The sequence below is a fragment of the Mustela nigripes genome, chromosome 4 (assembly GCF_022355385.1).
Source record: "Mustela nigripes isolate SB6536 chromosome 4, MUSNIG.SB6536, whole genome shotgun sequence".
In the NCBI taxonomy this organism is placed as follows: Eukaryota; Metazoa; Chordata; class Mammalia; order Carnivora; family Mustelidae; genus Mustela; species Mustela nigripes.
The window spans coordinates 20,176,118-20,191,867 of record NC_081560.1 but is presented as its reverse complement, the minus strand read 5'-3'; the positions used below and the strand labels follow the sequence as shown (position 1 = coordinate 20,191,867).

The 15,750-nt window shown below is 56.5% G+C and overlaps 1 protein-coding gene across 1 annotated transcript in view; it reads right to left on the bottom strand.

Annotated features, from left to right (window-relative positions):
- Positions 1-15,750, bottom strand: part of PLXNA4 (plexin A4) — a 424,261-nt gene that overhangs the window by 47,350 nt on the left and 361,161 nt on the right. The window contains exons 15-21 of the mRNA XM_059396393.1: positions 10,472-10,608; positions 9,655-9,819; positions 6,586-6,679; positions 5,848-6,087; positions 5,049-5,195; positions 4,313-4,547; positions 1,339-1,481 (exon numbers count right to left, since the gene is read on the bottom strand). Coding sequence (XP_059252376.1) covers positions 1,339-1,481; positions 4,313-4,547; positions 5,049-5,195; positions 5,848-6,087; positions 6,586-6,679; positions 9,655-9,819; positions 10,472-10,608 — 1,161 coding nt within the window. The remainder of the gene's footprint in view (positions 1-1,338; positions 1,482-4,312; positions 4,548-5,048; positions 5,196-5,847; positions 6,088-6,585; positions 6,680-9,654; positions 9,820-10,471; positions 10,609-15,750) is intronic.

Genomic DNA, 15,750 nt, shown 5'->3' with positions numbered 1-15,750 from the left:
TAGAACATCATGATACAGACGGTGTTCTCATTTGTAATCATGACGCACACGTATACCTTAGCTATGCACACATGAGATGTGCAGACAGAGGGAAAGGTGCATTCTCAGTGAGGACATAGAGCCCACCACCTAGGGCCTCTGGAAGTGCCTTTAGATGTCTACCCACTGAGGAGCCTGCGGGACCCTCCTCCAGACAGAAGTGCCCATGAGCTCATTAGAGAAGCACACTTGGGCACATGTTGTATTCAACAAACAGTTACGGAGAAATGCATGTGGGTCCCGGAGTCCCTGGGGCCTTGCTCTGCTGCTATGAAAGGGCACAGCCTCCACAACCCCCTGGACAGCCCACGCAGATATTCCCATAGGGGTCAGCACCGGCAAAACTGTGCGACCGCTGAGCGATGGGCCTGTTGTGTTGTTATGGATGCTATAAATCCTGGAATTAGTCTGATTCTCTGTTGTCGATTTGGCTGGAGATTTTTTGATTCATCCTAATAAGGGTCCAGAGCCCTAAGGCATGGACAGCAACATGCAAAGTCTCGTCGTGGGGAGCGCAGACCCTGAAGTTTGACTGCGGGACTCCAATCCCGGCCCCGCCCCCTCCTAGCAGGTAACCCCAGAGTTCCCAGAATCCTTAGCATGGCTGCCCCAAAAGCGCACTGTCTTTGGCCTGCTTTTGACATATTAAAACAGCACATACACGAGGAGTCCTTAAAACCGGACCCGGAGATTGGTGAGCCGTCCACCGATGGCGATTATTCCTTGTGATTATTATGTTGCCCTGGTTTCCTCATTTGTATTTTTCACTTTCCTCTGATATTTATCTTTATGAGTCATCCCAAATCCCTTTTGGAACAAAGCGTAATATGAATATATGCATAAGCCAGACCCTATGCTAGGCAGTAAGTGGGATAAAAATGTTCAAAAGATGAGGTCCTGCTGGTACAAAAGACGGTGATGTTCTTATCACGCATGCTCCCACCTCCCTTCCCAGCACATTCCTTATCTTGCCCACATATACTCACTGGGCACCAGCTACATGAGGAAATCCCTTACATCATGGCTTCCTAAACGGGGGGCCACGAACTCATAACACTGTCTGGTTTTTCTGCATCAGTATAGTTTTTTCCTCCAACTTCCATTCAATTCTGCGGGGATCCATCTCTGCTCAGAGCCTCCCTGGCTTGGTCCCATTTCCTGCATAGGGACCGGCTGACTGGAGCCGACAAGAAGGGGGAGCCTCGGGCCAGTCATGTCCCCCTCCGTGGCCTCAGCTTTCCTGAGGGCCATACTTGAAGGTCACCCATACCTTTCTCCACACTAACACCTGCTTCTCACCTCGAGGTCCCGGAGCACTGGGTGGTCTTCGATCCCGGGGAACAGCACCCGCATGGTATAGGTTCTGTAGTCCAGGAAGGGGATCCCGGCTCCGTCCAGGTCACTGGTCAGCTCGTGAATGTCTGTCTGCAGCTCGGCAAAAGCTGGCACAAAGAGAAGCCTGTGAGACGGCCGACTGGGGCAGACCCTGGGTCTGAAGGCTCAGAACCCTCCCCCAGGCTCCCGGGAGAAAAAGGCAATGGGCTGCAGGTGTGCAGGAATAACATGGGATGTTTTAAGTGGCAGGGGTGAAAGACTTAGGAAGGGGAGAAAGATGCTGCACAAAGAAGATGGTCTAGGACTAAATCCCTTCCGAAGCATAGATGGGGTGGAGTGGGCTGTCCACAGATCTGTCCTGCTGCTGGGACCTAAAGGGCCTCCTCATCCAAAGATGAAGCGTTTGGGTTTGCAGAAAAGGCTGAAGGTGGGGGACTCTATCAAGGGACAGGGGAGGGAGGGGAGAGGTTCCCAATTGGCTGTTCCCAATTCTGCATTTTTAAAACAGTCTTCCTCTGAAACATTAAGAACAGTTTCCTCTGTGGTCCCAGTTCTGGGCCAGGCAGCTCGCTGGAGCCATCAAACCACCCAGGCAGCTGGAGGAAGGCTCCGTCACACTAACATATTCCTTTTAGATAGATGTGCAGGTGTATCTTTATCCTTCCTTCCTCAAGGAGACGCCACTCGATGGTGATTTATGATCTGCATGTGGGCATGGCTGTCTGTGGAGGCAGCTCAGGCCTCCCGATGGTCACGGGGCAGCAAGACCCCCTTCCCTCTGGCCTCCAAGAAAGTCTGGCACATGGCCCAGATAGTTAGAGGGCACCAAGGCACCACACTCGGTTGTGCGTACAGTCCCTCTCCCGGGCTGCCTTCCACCCTGGGAGGCAGTCAGAAATGCCACGCTGGGCCCTTCTCTGCTCGGCCTCTCCCCTGGGCACACGCACATGAACCGACACGCGTGCATGACTGCCGCCCATGTATGGTCGTCCCCAGCGAGGATGGATTAGCCCACGTTGGCAAAGAACAGCCCATGGGCACTGATTACACGATCCTTCTTAATATTCCTAAAGACACCAGAATCAGGAAAAAGTCTTTTGTGGGCTCTATTGATCCCATGTACACCACGCGGCTGGCCCGGGCACTGTGGATGGGGGCCCACTGCACCCCACAGTGCCAACCTGGGCCCTGGATCTCAGGTTCCTGGATCTTGAGTTTAGCAGTACTGCTTCTTTGATAGAACAACGAAGACACCCCCAGACTCCTGGACAGGCTCCTACGGACTCTGGGGCCACTCTGTTTCCACACCCCTGGTGACCCTGACACACAGGGTCCCTCTCAAGGCAAGTGATTCCCACATCTGAATGGAGCGTACACCAGCGTGTGTGCCATGTGTGTATGGAAGGAGTCTGGAAGGTTTCTGGCCTGTACTGTCACTGGAAGCTCTGATGAGTGTATGTTTGTGGGAATGTGTTTCCTGTGCATGTGGGCATTAGTGGGTGTGTGTATGTGTGAGCACACAAGTGACCGTCTGAGTGGGTGTGTATGTCGGTGAGTGTGTGGGGCAGTGATGCACGTGTGTGTGTTTAGGCAGTGAAAGGCTTAGTTAGGCTGGGCCTCTTCTGGGTGGGTGTGTGGGTGACATCCTGGTTTACTGTCAAGTCTCTGGGGAGTCACCTTTCCAGGAGCCAAGCTGCCCCTTATATGTCCGAGGACCAGCTCAGGGCCCCCTCACTCCCCAACAAATGCTTTTAAGGCTAATCTCTGCTTTACGTCTCCCCCTGTGCCTACTGGTGTAGCAGAACTCTCTTCTGAGCCAGAAGCCGAGGCCCTCTCCTTGCGCCTCTGCGGACACCCTGTGGCTGGACATCCTGTCTGGCTGCTAATTTCTCCCTCTCCAGAACATTCTGAGAGGAACCTGGCTTCGCATTCCCCTCTCTACCCCCTCCCAGCTGGGGTGCTCAGCCTGCGGGGAGGAGAAGGAGGGAGGTTGGCTTTTTATCGGTCCACAGCTTTCCTTCAAGTCACTAAGCGCCTCCAACATTCAAAGCCTCGCGCCTGCCACACATGAAAGAGATTCTAATCACTACACCTAATTAGAGGGAAGAGTACATTGCGGAGAAAAAAATTAAGCAGCGTAAATATAATAAAAGGCAGTAATTAACAGTCCCACAAGGCAGATGCCGTGTTGACAGCTAAGGATGTAGTGAGGGGATAGGACCGGCCCACATCCCCATCAGAGGGAGCCGCGGCTTCCCTGGTGGGGAGGACAGAGCCCCAGGTACAGGCCGCATTGACTCCCGGAGTAAATCTACAGCAAAGACGGCACAAAGACCCTCCCAGGGTGACTCACGAAATGATATCCCGGGGGCGACAAGAGTCTGACTCCTAAATTTCCTTCCTGGATTTAGTGCTGCTGATTTCATATCATGGTAGTGTTGGCTATTATTTAAAAATACAAGCTGTGAAACCCTCTTCTTCTAAATCTCAAAGCAGAGCTATGGCCGTACTGTCCTCCCAAAGGAATGGAGCTCAAAGTTGCTGGACACGACACCTGCCCCCCCCCCCCCGGGCCAGGATTTGGGGGTGCCAACTGCCCTTGGAGGGTGTGAAAGGACCCCCCACCTGAAGTGGGGGTAAAGAGGCAAGAGGGGGCACCTCTCAGGAGGGGAGGGGAAGGGGTGGGCAGTGTAGGTGTCACAAGGGATGCCTGCTGGGATGTGGAGAGAGGGCAGGGGTGCGCCTCGCAGGAGGGGAAGGGAAGCGGTGGGTCTGCTGGGATGAGGGCTGGGTCTGGACACAGCTGGGAGATGAGGCTCAGAGGGGAGATGCCCCGCCCGCACTCTGCCAGCCAGCACCCAGCCCGCGGCCCGGGTGAGCCGCGCATGCGCACGCGCATGGTTTCCCATCCCCCAACACCTGCGCCGCCGCCCGGTACCTTCTTTGCACTCGAGAGCCACGCGCGACTCCAGGTTGTCCATCTGCATCTGCAGCCGCTTCAGCGTGAGGTCACTCTCGCGGGACTTGCGTTTGTAGGCGATGAGGACGGCAACGATGAAGATGACCAGGAGGCCGCCGGCCACGGCGATGCTGACGATGGCGGGCAAGCTGAGCGGGCTGTCTGGGGCGACGTACACCATCCCCGGGGAGTACTCCATGCCCCCGACGCGGGCCTGCCGGCACAGCAGGCGAGAGGAAGCTGTGAGCGGGCGCAGAGCAGCGGGGGGGCCCGCGGCCGGGTCGATGAACTGGCCACGGGGTGCCACGGGGAAGGGCAAGGACAGCTGAGGGGGTGTGTGGGGGCTGAGCGGGGGTCCGGATGGCTCAGAGATGGGAAACCCCGCGGCACCCAGGACTAGCGCCGTCATCATCTTAAGCAAACAGCACAGGGCCGGGACCTGAAGTCTGACACGACTTCAGTGAGTGGCTCCCTGAGATTCATCCCAGGGTAAGGACGGGTGACAGGGGCACAGAGCATGATATGATGGACCTCCTCTGGCCAGCAATGGTCCCCTCCTGCAAGGGCCTCTTGCCTATAGCAGACAATGCACACATCATTCATGCTGCTTTGCCTTGCTCTCACTGTAGCACCGGCCAGGATCCCCTCCTGGTTTCCTCATGCTCTGGCATCTCTAGCGCCTGTCCCATCCAGAACGGGGCGCTGCCAGGCTCACCATCACTTTGTGCCTGCCGATGAGGTTGGGGGACTCGCAGAGCAGCTGCACGTCGGACACCGTCACGGCACATGGCTTCTCCCCGACCAGCACGGTGTAGTTCAGCTTCACATTGCCCCCAGCCACGGGGGGGATCAGGTTCTTGCCCTGGAGGAACAGGGAAGCCCTGCTTTGTACCCCAGAGTGAGGACTGTAGCTACCAGCTGGCCGCCATGTCCCCCCACGCAGAGGTCCCATCCTGCTGCTGAGCTGGGGGGAGAGCCCACCTTCCATAGCAAGTCCGAAAACCTTGTGACACCTACACTGCCATTCCCCCTTCCTCAGCAGGGAGTCAATAATCAAGGCACTCTTTAGCTTATCCAAATGCAGCCTCAGGACCCTTCTCAACACAGAGCTATGGTCAATCATGACCAGTTGATTCAAACTGTCATTTCAAATTATTTGCTACCCACACTCCAAAGAAGCCCTTCACTGTGGTTTGCAAAGGGCTCCATGGGAGGAAGCAGGATGAGCCTCTGACCTCCCAGGTTCTGGACTCTGAGGACAAAGGAAGCTTGGGCGTCAGAGGGCCAGGATGGCTCCAGCTGCCCTGATTGGGTCTCTAAAGGGAGTTTGCCTCTCAATACAAACTCAGAGACAGTGTTTTCTGTACTCTGGACTATAAGACGACCACTGCGAGGGACTCCAGGGATGAAATCGGGCTTGAGCCCATGACTTCTGGCCTCTCTCTGCGACTTGAAAACCCATCCCCTACAGCAGCCTCCTGGCTTCCCACCACCTGCCCATGACCTCCATCTACCTTCAGGATGATGGGCGTGCCGGGCTTGAGCTCCAGGATTCCTGAGGGCCCAAAGGCCTCGAACACAGGGTTGGGGTAGTAAGTGAAGTTGGTCTTATTGAGGATTAGCAGGGACTGGACATTGTCCAGGATGAAGCCGAACTCCTCAGGCCTCTCGGTCAGGTCGGACTGATGGTCGGGTCCCAGAGCAAGAGCCGGAGCCTGGCAGGTCATCTCAGTAGCATTCAGAACCTCACAGAGCTGGAGGGGCCAGAGAGGAAAGACCATGCGGTGTCTGGACTTACACAGCCCCCAACACATGCAGCGGGACTCCCTCCAAGCTGGGATACAGCATGGGGCTGACATGGGACAGTTATGGATGGGTCACTGCCCCTCTGCAGCCAGGACCATGAAACGTGGCCACTCGAGGAGTCAGCTCTGCAGCTGGGACCCGCCTCTGTGCCCTATGTGTGTCCATGGGGTGCGGAGATGATGAGGGTATCTCTGAGCTAGGGAACAGTCCTGGGGTCTAAAAGATGGAGGACTAAGTGTATGAAACCTCAGAAACCCCCTAAGTGATTGCTCCCCCATGCCTGTACCCCAAGGTACGAAAATGCCCTCTCATCTTCTCCCTCATCTCACCATCCCAGTGCTGGGGGCTGTCATGTGCAATGGGTTCTCTGGGTCTGGGTGGCCTGCTGGCTTCGGATACCCCATGCCCTTTGGGAAAGTGACACGGTGAGCCACCTCTGCACTCACATTGATGTGTTCCTTCCCTCCATGCTTGGCCCGGATCTGGGGGTTCTGTATGAGGTCCAGGTGAGTCCCCCACACGGCGATGGGGGTGTTTCCACTGACCAGGGGAAAAGAACAAGGAGGCATGTCAGCACAGGGATGGGAACAGCAATGGCACTTGACGACCAAGATGACGATGATAAGGCTGGGCCCCAGCATTAAAGGCAATGACAACCAGGAGGCGTGATAATGTTCACAGGGACAATGGTGGCAAACTGACTGAATAACAATAAGGATGAGCTTTCAGCGGCCAAGGGATGACAGTGATGACTGGAGGTCTGTGGCAGTCCCACTCTGAGCGTATCCAGAGTGTGGACACCCGCGCAGGCCCTGGAGCCTCCTGACCTGAGTCAGATGCTTCTCTGTAGCCCCCTGGGGTCTGTCCCCCAGCCCTCACCAGTCCCAGGGAGATTTCCACACTGGCCTTGGTCTAATGAAAGCCTTGCTCTAGGATGTCCCCCACCAGACCCTCTAGGATCCCAGCACAGTCTCCTCCACAAGGCCATCACTACAGTTTCACCCTGGAAGCTTCCATCCACTGAGATCTGGGAAAGGGAGGGGCCCAGACACCCAGGAGCCTCGTGTAGGAATGCAAACAGCCAATGTCCCGGGCCCCAGGTCTCCTGGATCCTGGGTGTCAACCAGCTACAGAGGAGGAGACAGCAGGAGATTCCCCTTTGGGTAGCTTTTCAAAGAAAACCTGGGTGCCATTGCCATATGCGGGGGTCTGAGAAGCTGACCCAAGGCAAGGGCTATCTTCCTTGGGGGCTACTCAAAGGAAGGGGACAAGTCACTTTCTCCACAATCCCGAGAGTATCTTCAAGAAGAATCTTACCATCTGAAACAGTTAGTTACAAGCTTAGTGAGTGAAGAATCTATGACACCCACAGCCATGTCTCCCTCTCTGTGCCTCTGCCCGTCTCTGTATAACCCGGTATTCCCTGCGCTCCACCTGCCCTCCTACTCCCACATACATGTGCGTGTACACACACACACACACACACACACACACACACACTCACTCATGCATGCAGGAAGAGTCCTATAAAACCCAGACAGGCTCCTCTGCCCATGGCCGTGTTCCAGAGTGAGATTCTGCTATCTGGCCATCTCCCAATCTTAATCATGAATTCAACCCGCATTTAAGAACCGCCCCCCGTGGTGAGCAGCCCAGGCTGTTGGGAGCAGTGCACAGCACACTCAGCAGGGCCCCTGCCCCATCAGAGAACCTGTTCACTGCGGCAGAAGCTCTAGAGCCTGGTGGGAGGCCCAGATCGTGCTTGCAACCTAACCTCCCTCTTGTTGTGAACGTGACTTGGAGTCAGCTACGACGCCTCAGTTTCCGTGATGGCGACTTGAGGACGAGCTCGGTGAAGCCAGGCTGTGAATTCCTCAGGGAGCTGCACAGTTCCTGGATTCACCAGGCCCTGGGGGCAAATCCCAGAAGAGCTTTCTACAGGCTCCGCCCCTCTCTGCGCCTTCTAGCATCTACTTTAAAATCATGGCTAAAGCTTATGAAGTTTGGGTCTTAGGGAGTAAGGACAACCCAATCTCATGTCCACAAAGGCTGCCTTTCGTGGACATAAGGCCGGGGGTGGCAGACTTTCCTGGAAAGGGCCAGAGAGTAAATATTTTCGGCTTCCCAGGCCATATGGTCTGTTGCAGTAACTCATCTCTGCTGCTGTGGTGAGAAAGCTATAGACAAAACATAAAGGGATGAGCATGGCTGTGTTCCAATAAAACTTTATTCATAAAAGGAGGCAGATGGCCGGATCTGGCCCCCAGGTTGGAGTCTGCTGACCCTTCATTAAAAAAAAAAAAAACAAAGACTGTTCTCTGAACCGGACTTGTCCCTGATCCCTGCTTCAGCCATGGAGACCACATCTGCATGTTCTCCCCCTTCCCCTGATGTCAGATGTCCTCTAGAACTGAAGCCAATCATGGGGAGGGCTGAGGACTGGGCCAGGGGCAGCAGGAGAGAGCTGAGGCAGGCACTGCCCTGTGCCCATGCACCTGGCTTAGCCCTCCCAGCATCCTGGGAGGGAGTTGACGGATGAGAAACCATGGGCCCAGAGAAGTAAAGTCAACTTTAAGGTCATCCGGCTGGGCTAAGCCAGCTCCTTCTGTCTCCAAGCCCTATTGCAGTCCCCCTCGGCTCCTAATACAGCAGGTTCCCAATGGGCAGCAGGGGCCGTGCTGTCAGGGTGCTCCCTGCCGCACCTTCCCATTATGCTGCACTTCCTGCAGTTCCCTCCCTGAAGTGAGATGCCACGCTCCAGAGCCCCACCAAGTGGGGGACTGGGAGGGTCCTCAGGACTCCTGGAATTTCCAAAGCCCCCCGTGAAGTTCTCAGGATGGGAGGTCAGAAAGGTATACAGCTGGTGCAAGACAGCTCGTGACTGGCTGAGTGACCGGTGGCCCTGGAGGGTTCTTCCATAAGAGCACACACCCAGCTCCTTCCCAGACACGCGCTCTCTGTACTTGTGTTGGCCAGCGGTGGCGGAAAGAACAGGAACAAGACCCAGTCCCTGCGCTGCAGTAGAGGGGAAGATGAAGAAGCAGACCCCTCGGGGCCATGTCAGAGCAGGCTAGAGGGACAGCAGGAGGTTACAGAAGCCCAGAGAAGGGGCCTCTGTATTGGACCCTGGTGGTGAGGACACACTTTTGCTCAAGGGCAGGCCACAGACAAGTTGAATCTGACCTTACACTTTCTCCTCCATCCCTTGGCAGGACTGGAATTATTGCTCGCATCTGGGAACAGGACTGGCAAACCCCAGCCCTCACCGTGATGTGATCATGGCCTCCGGGGGGATTGCGGGGGGGACCCAAATCCTCAGATGACAGGCTATGGGCTCTTGCTGACTGGAGCCCAGGCTCTGGGGCCAGGGCCTACTGACAGGTACTGTCTGTGGAAGGAGGGCACCCTGGCAGGAAGCTCTGATTCATCAGTCCTCCAAGCAGAACTGGGCTCCGAGACAGTCCTTGGCTCTCTGAGAGTCGAGGAAGGACAGCCGAGGGCAGGGCCACGCCTACCTGACGATGCTCCACTCCGGCTCAATGCGCACGATGGTGGGGTCCTCCACGTACTGGAAGAACAGGTCCTGGTGGATACTGGCCTTGTCCACTTGCACCATCACCTTCATTTCCAGCACCTCCTCTGAGGACGTGGTGTTGCAGACGATGTAGGACGGAGAGCGTCTGCAGGGAGAGCGGACATGCAGCTGGGCTCCCGGGAGCTGAAGGGGACAGCGGTCCGGGCAGCCGCCCGCCCCTCCCCCCCACCCGCCAACCCCTTCCTGCTCCCAGGCTCGTCAGAGGCCCTGGTGAGCACTGGCCCAGGGTGGAAAGCTCCAGGCACTACTGACACCCTCCATCAAATCCACCGAACGGGTTCCCCTGAGACTTCTTTTCAACGAGGCCTCATCCTTGGGCCCCGTCTTGCCCCTGCCAAGCCCTATTTTTAGTAAGAATCCTGCAAAGTGGGGTCAGCCAGAGTCCCCCTACCCTGGGCACCTGATCACCCCGGCTGCCTGCAGCAAGAACCCTGTTCATTCAGTTTAGCCAGAATCTTCCCGTTCCTGCTGCTGCTTCTTACTCATTTCACACCCGTGGCCAAATATCAGGGGACAGCAGGAATGGCCCGGCTGGGGAAGGGCTGCCTGGCAGGTCTCCAGACAGCCAGAAACATCCACAGTCAGGTATAATCATCCCTCAGAGAGAACGGCCACTTTCTCAGGAAGGAGAAAGCACTTCCAAGAGGTGAGCCCCAGAAGTTTGCAGCCCTGGGGCAGCCCTACGGGCCCCACCCTCCAGGCTGTGAATCCCTGAGGCCTGCCTGGAGGTGAGTTACCTGTGGAAAAGGCAGGGCTGCTTCCCAAACATCACCACCACGTTGCTGCCCGCGTTCAGGTTGGTACCCGTGATGGTCACTTGGGTGCCCCCAGACATGGGCCCCCGCCTGGGCTTCAGGTCCGAGAGAGTCAGCGTCTGTGCAGGAAAGGATCTGGCCTGAGACACCACCGGGACAGGGTCTGAAGAGGCAGCACCCCGCTCCGGGAGCCACTCGGTAACGGAGACCTCTCAACGGAGCCCACGAAGTCCTACTGGGCTTGTGTGGGTAAGCAAAGCTCTGGGCCCTGAGAGTTCACACTTCTCTATTAATAACAGTAATGGTAACAGCTGCCTTGTGCTGGTGTTTGAACTGGCAGGCTTTATCTCTTCGTCCATCTCTATATGATGTATGTGCCAGTCAGTTCTCCAAAGTAGGATTATTAACCATTTTACAGAAGAGATTCAGAGACGTGAAATAAGGTTCCCACCATCACACAGCTAAAAAGTGGCATGTCTGAGACCTGACTGCAGAGCTCTGGCTCTCTACCCCCTCTCCAGCTGCTTTTGGGAAGGTGATGAGCTCCTTGCGTGGGCCTCTTCCAGAGACTGCCCAAACACCCAGAAGCCAGAGCCACGGGTCCTGAAGGCCCCAGGAAACCCCAGGAGGAGAAGGAGGGTCAGGGGATGGAGGAAGGACGGCGGGAGGGGGCGTCGGTGAGCCCAGAATTTGGAGTGGCAGGTTGGCTCTGTCATTAGCATTTTAATGGAAACAACTTTCCTCAGTCCCAGGTGAGAAGCTTGTATCTGCATTTAAATGAAGATTTCTCTCTCCCCTGCCCCTTAAAGAATTTCCCACCAAAAGTTGAACCCACTTGGCTCCCAGCCTTCAGGCCACCCCCTCATGGAGAGGCCCCCGTCCCTAACAGCTCAGGGAGCAAGGAGGAGCCCCAGTGACCTGGTCTGCTCGCGGACCCTGGCCCCCCAGTGTCTGCCTCGCACACTCCCAGGGCCCACCCGTCCAGCCGCCCACCGGGTCCCCGCAGACCCCGAGCCTGGCGTTCCCCTAGCACCCATAAAGGGAAGGAATGCTTCATTCCAGAGCCACTCCTGGCCCAAATGAGACCCGGACGAGGGTGGGGTGAGGCCTTGGGAAGAGCCCTGGTTTCTTAGCTCGGCCGAGATTTTGCTGTGTGTCCCAGGACAAGTCTTGTAACCTCTCTGATTGTAAAATCAGAGAGCAAGGTCAAAACTGAGTTATCTCAAAGGCGCCTGCTGGTTTTCTGGTTCTGTAACTCAGGGTCACATCCCACAAATGGTGCCTCTGTCCCACTGTCTGGAAGGGAAAGAGAGTGCAGTCTGTGCAACGCAAGGGTGGTCCTACAGATGGAATCAAAACCCAGGCAAGTTCAGATAGATGGCCGTGGGAGCCACATGGAAAGAAGAGCCTGTGGCAGTCTCCAGCAGCCTGTGGGTGGGGTTCTAGAAGGGATGGAAATGAGTAATCCTTGCTGGCTCTGCACTGGGGGGCTGGGTGGGGGAATTATTTTGGGGTGAGGAGAAGATGACACGGAGGCATGTTTTCAAGTCTTGAGAAATGATTAATTATTTAAGTCATGCTTCATAAATATTTCATGATGGGTTTGCACGGGAAATCAAATTCTGTATTATTTGCCACCTCTTCTCTTGGCTCCTCGCTGGAGGTAGGGAAGGGAAAGGTTCCCTCCATGCAGATCTCTAGGGCAAACCTGGGGACAAGACCACGAGTGCTGATCCCTTGGCCTTGGCCGTTGGGTTTTGGGTGACTGAACCCAAACCTGAGAGTCTGGCCTCATTTGTGGAGGAAAACTGAGTTATTAGACCCAGACCTTACGCCCAACCTCAGCACTGGGAAGGGGCTCCCCGGTATGCCCCAGATCCCAAGAGGCACCCCTGAAAGGGGTTCTCCAATGTGCCCCACGTCCCCAGAGGACTCCAGAGGAGTCAGGGGCTTCTGTGTGCCCCCTGCAGGAAGGCAACCATGGCTCTGAGATGCTGGGGAGCGCGAGACAGGGTCCTTCTGTCACTCCTCACCTCCCAGGTAACCCTCATTCCCACTCGAGCCCCCTAGGAGCTCTGTGGGGGAAGCCTCAGTGACTGGGCCCTTAAAAGCACACTGGGGACTGGGGAGGAAATGGAGGTTTCCTCTCTGAAAGTCTTCCCCAGGACCGTTCCTCAGAGGTAGCCCTCAAAAAGGCACACAAATCTTGGAGTCCCAAGGCCCCATCGGACCAATGCAGTTTGCCTTGCGGCAGCAACTCACCTTTTCCTGACCTGTCTTTGCGCTGCCACCTCTTTTCTTCCCGCCAACCCCTTGCGCTCTCCACCCCTTCTGCTCCCATCTTTGGTTTCTCTCCCATACCTCATGCCAGGGTCCGCGTCCCACCACTCCAGACTCATGCCGAGCGTCACATTCTGCCTCCTACAGATCCTGCCTCCCTACCCAGCTTCTTCCCTGAAGCCTCGCCTCGAGGCCCTGCCTCTCACCACGTCCTGTTTCCAGAGCGGAAACAGTCACGCAGGCCAGACTGGCCTTACCTGAGAGCAGCAGCAGCTTCTGAATATGACATAGGCTCATTATAAGAATTAAACCTGAAACCACACATTGTATAGATAGGTACATGGGATCTGTTCTCTAAGTTCTGTTTGTCCTAGGCCAGTTCTGTTTGTCCTCAGTCTGAGCTGAGTTAGAATCTCGGGGGGACTTAGCTCAGGGTCAGCGTGGGGGTGGGGAGAGCTCTGGAACCTTCGTTTAAAGCCCCTCAGGAGATTCCAACACGCGGGGAGGTTTAGAACTGCCTAAGCACCATGGGGGCTAACAAAGCGGTAAGCGGCCAGGGCTTCATCTCCAAAGACTTACTGGTCTGAACAGAGGAGCCGGGGGTCCCAGACGCAACACCCAGGGCCACGTGGGCAGGCAGACGGCGTGGCATCCCCAGTGAACCACGGAACCGTGGGGGCTGTGGGCTGTGTGTGCAGAGAAGGCGTGGAGGGGCTCGTGAGCAGGGCCTTGGACTAACGAGGAGGGTACGGCTTGGGGCAATGTGGGGAAGGAGATAGAGAAGGGAGACGAGTCCGGCCATGCGAAGCCTGGGAAACAGGACTGCATGGACAGGGTGGACCAGACCAAGGAGCCTGGACGGCAGCTGGAGGCAGCGGCGCCCTGGGTTCTCCTTGCCGTGGGGGCTAACCAGATGGAAACCATATTCTGCAGGGCCAGATGGACTAGAATGGGTTCAGACCTCTACATTCAGGGATTTAAGGAGGTCACTGCAGCAGCCAGGAGAATGGGCAAAGTGAGACTCCCGGCCGTCGTGGTGATGGGGTGGCTGAAATCTGGAACTCAGGGATGCTGAGCCAGAGTCCACCAGAACTGTGGCCTGGGCACAAGCCCCTGACAGAAGTGGGCAAGTGAGGGGGACTCAGTTTTGGGGGAGTTTGTGGAAGCGGGTAGCCGGGGCGAGTGAGGGAGGTTTCGGCCAGACAGCCAGGGATCAGTGGCCTTGGAGTGAATCACGGAGGGGAGACATGGCAGAGACGGCTAACTCCCAAAGGAAGCTTCAGCCATCCCTGGTACCATCCATTTGTTACTGCCTAGTGAGTGACAGCCAGGATGCAAACTGCTGGGGGGCAGGGGTTGACTGGCAGAGGAAGCCCAGTGCTCGCTTCGGCCATGCGGGGGCCTCCTCCCTGCTCCTAGGGTGGCCAGGTAGCTTCAGAGCTGGATGTCAAGCCCACATCTGGCATGCCCCCCACACCTCCCACACTTGGGGAGCCCTGTCTCTGCCTTTGTCTCCGTCTCCTTCCCCCTCAGGAGCTCGACTCGGCTGGATGGGCGATCTCTGTATAGACCAGCTACATCCTACGCTGTATACACGGCCTCTCTCTGTCTCTATTGCTGTATCGCTCCCTGTGTGCAAGTGTGCTGGGGTTCACGGGGAAACTTTCTCAGATCTTTTGAGAAGAAGGTGGGGGTACGAATCCTGAAGAGATGGGGAGCCCTACACGCCCATCACACACACGTGTCCTTCTACACGGGTTGCTGCGCGCAGCGTGCCCAACTGTGTGTAGAAGGAGGGGAGCTTTTCAAGAGTAGGGGAGGGAGCAGAGAGAGCAGGGTGTTGGCGGGAGGAGGCCTCTGATGCACATCCCGCACATTCCTCCGGATCAGGACTCCCACCACAGTCGGGGTCTGAGTCACCCCTGGATACCCACAAGCCAGGGTCACCGAATTATAAGATTCAACCAATGAAGCAAATGTTTATGGAATAATCTACTGCGGGGGGAGGTGCAAGATGATAAATAGTTATCAGATGAAGGGAGAAAGGAGGAGTAGGGGGAGGACAGTGAGGGGGGCAGGAGAGGATGGCGGGTGGCCGAAGGGAGCTTCACCTCAAGGCTCCCTGTGATGTGCTCTGGAGCATTTGATGCCCAGGCATAAAGTCCATCCCTTCAGGCTCCCAGCTTCCAAAAACAGCAGGGGACCCGGAGGAAACCATCCCATCACAGCTGTCATTAGCCCCCGAAGTGAACTGGACGGACAGTTTGGAAAACGAGGCAGTGTGCGGGGCACACAGTGTGAGACGCACATGCCTCCCGCATGCCCAGCATCGCGAGATGGAGCGGTCCCCAGTGCCCCTGCCCCCCACGACCCCTCACCAGGGGCTGCCTCGTGAGGGTCCCAGCTGGAGGGAATGTGGGGATCAGGGTGATGTCTGCAGACAGGCCACGCGAAGGGAAGGGAAGGGTGTGCAGTGAGAGGCAGCGGTGCGGTCGGAGGAAGGCGGAGTGGGAGTGCAGGGGAGGTGTGGAACGGGGGCGGGGTTAAGGAGGTGGGGAAGGTGGCTGAACATGGATGACGGGATACAAATGACGGCGTGCCAGTGCACCCGGGAAGGGCAGGGTACAGCAGCCACGTGGGCAGAGAAACCGTGCGGGAGATGAGAGAAGGGCTGCGTCTGCTTTATGTAATTGTCACCACAGCACTGTGGGGTAGAGACGCGTCTCGGCACCCCCGTTTTAGAAATGAAGACACTGGGAGGTTATGCAATGTCCCCACGTTCGCCTAGTGGTAAGTGGCAGAGTCAGGGCTCCCCTCCTGGCCCAGACACACTGCCACTCAGCCTGAGGGGGACGCTGGGCCCAACAGTGACAGCCAGGGCAGCTTCCCTGGATCGGCGCCTGGCACAGCGCGGTTTGGATTTGAATCTGACCTTTCGGATTTCCAGGGCTGTGCTCTCATGCTGCACAACGGACTCCCAC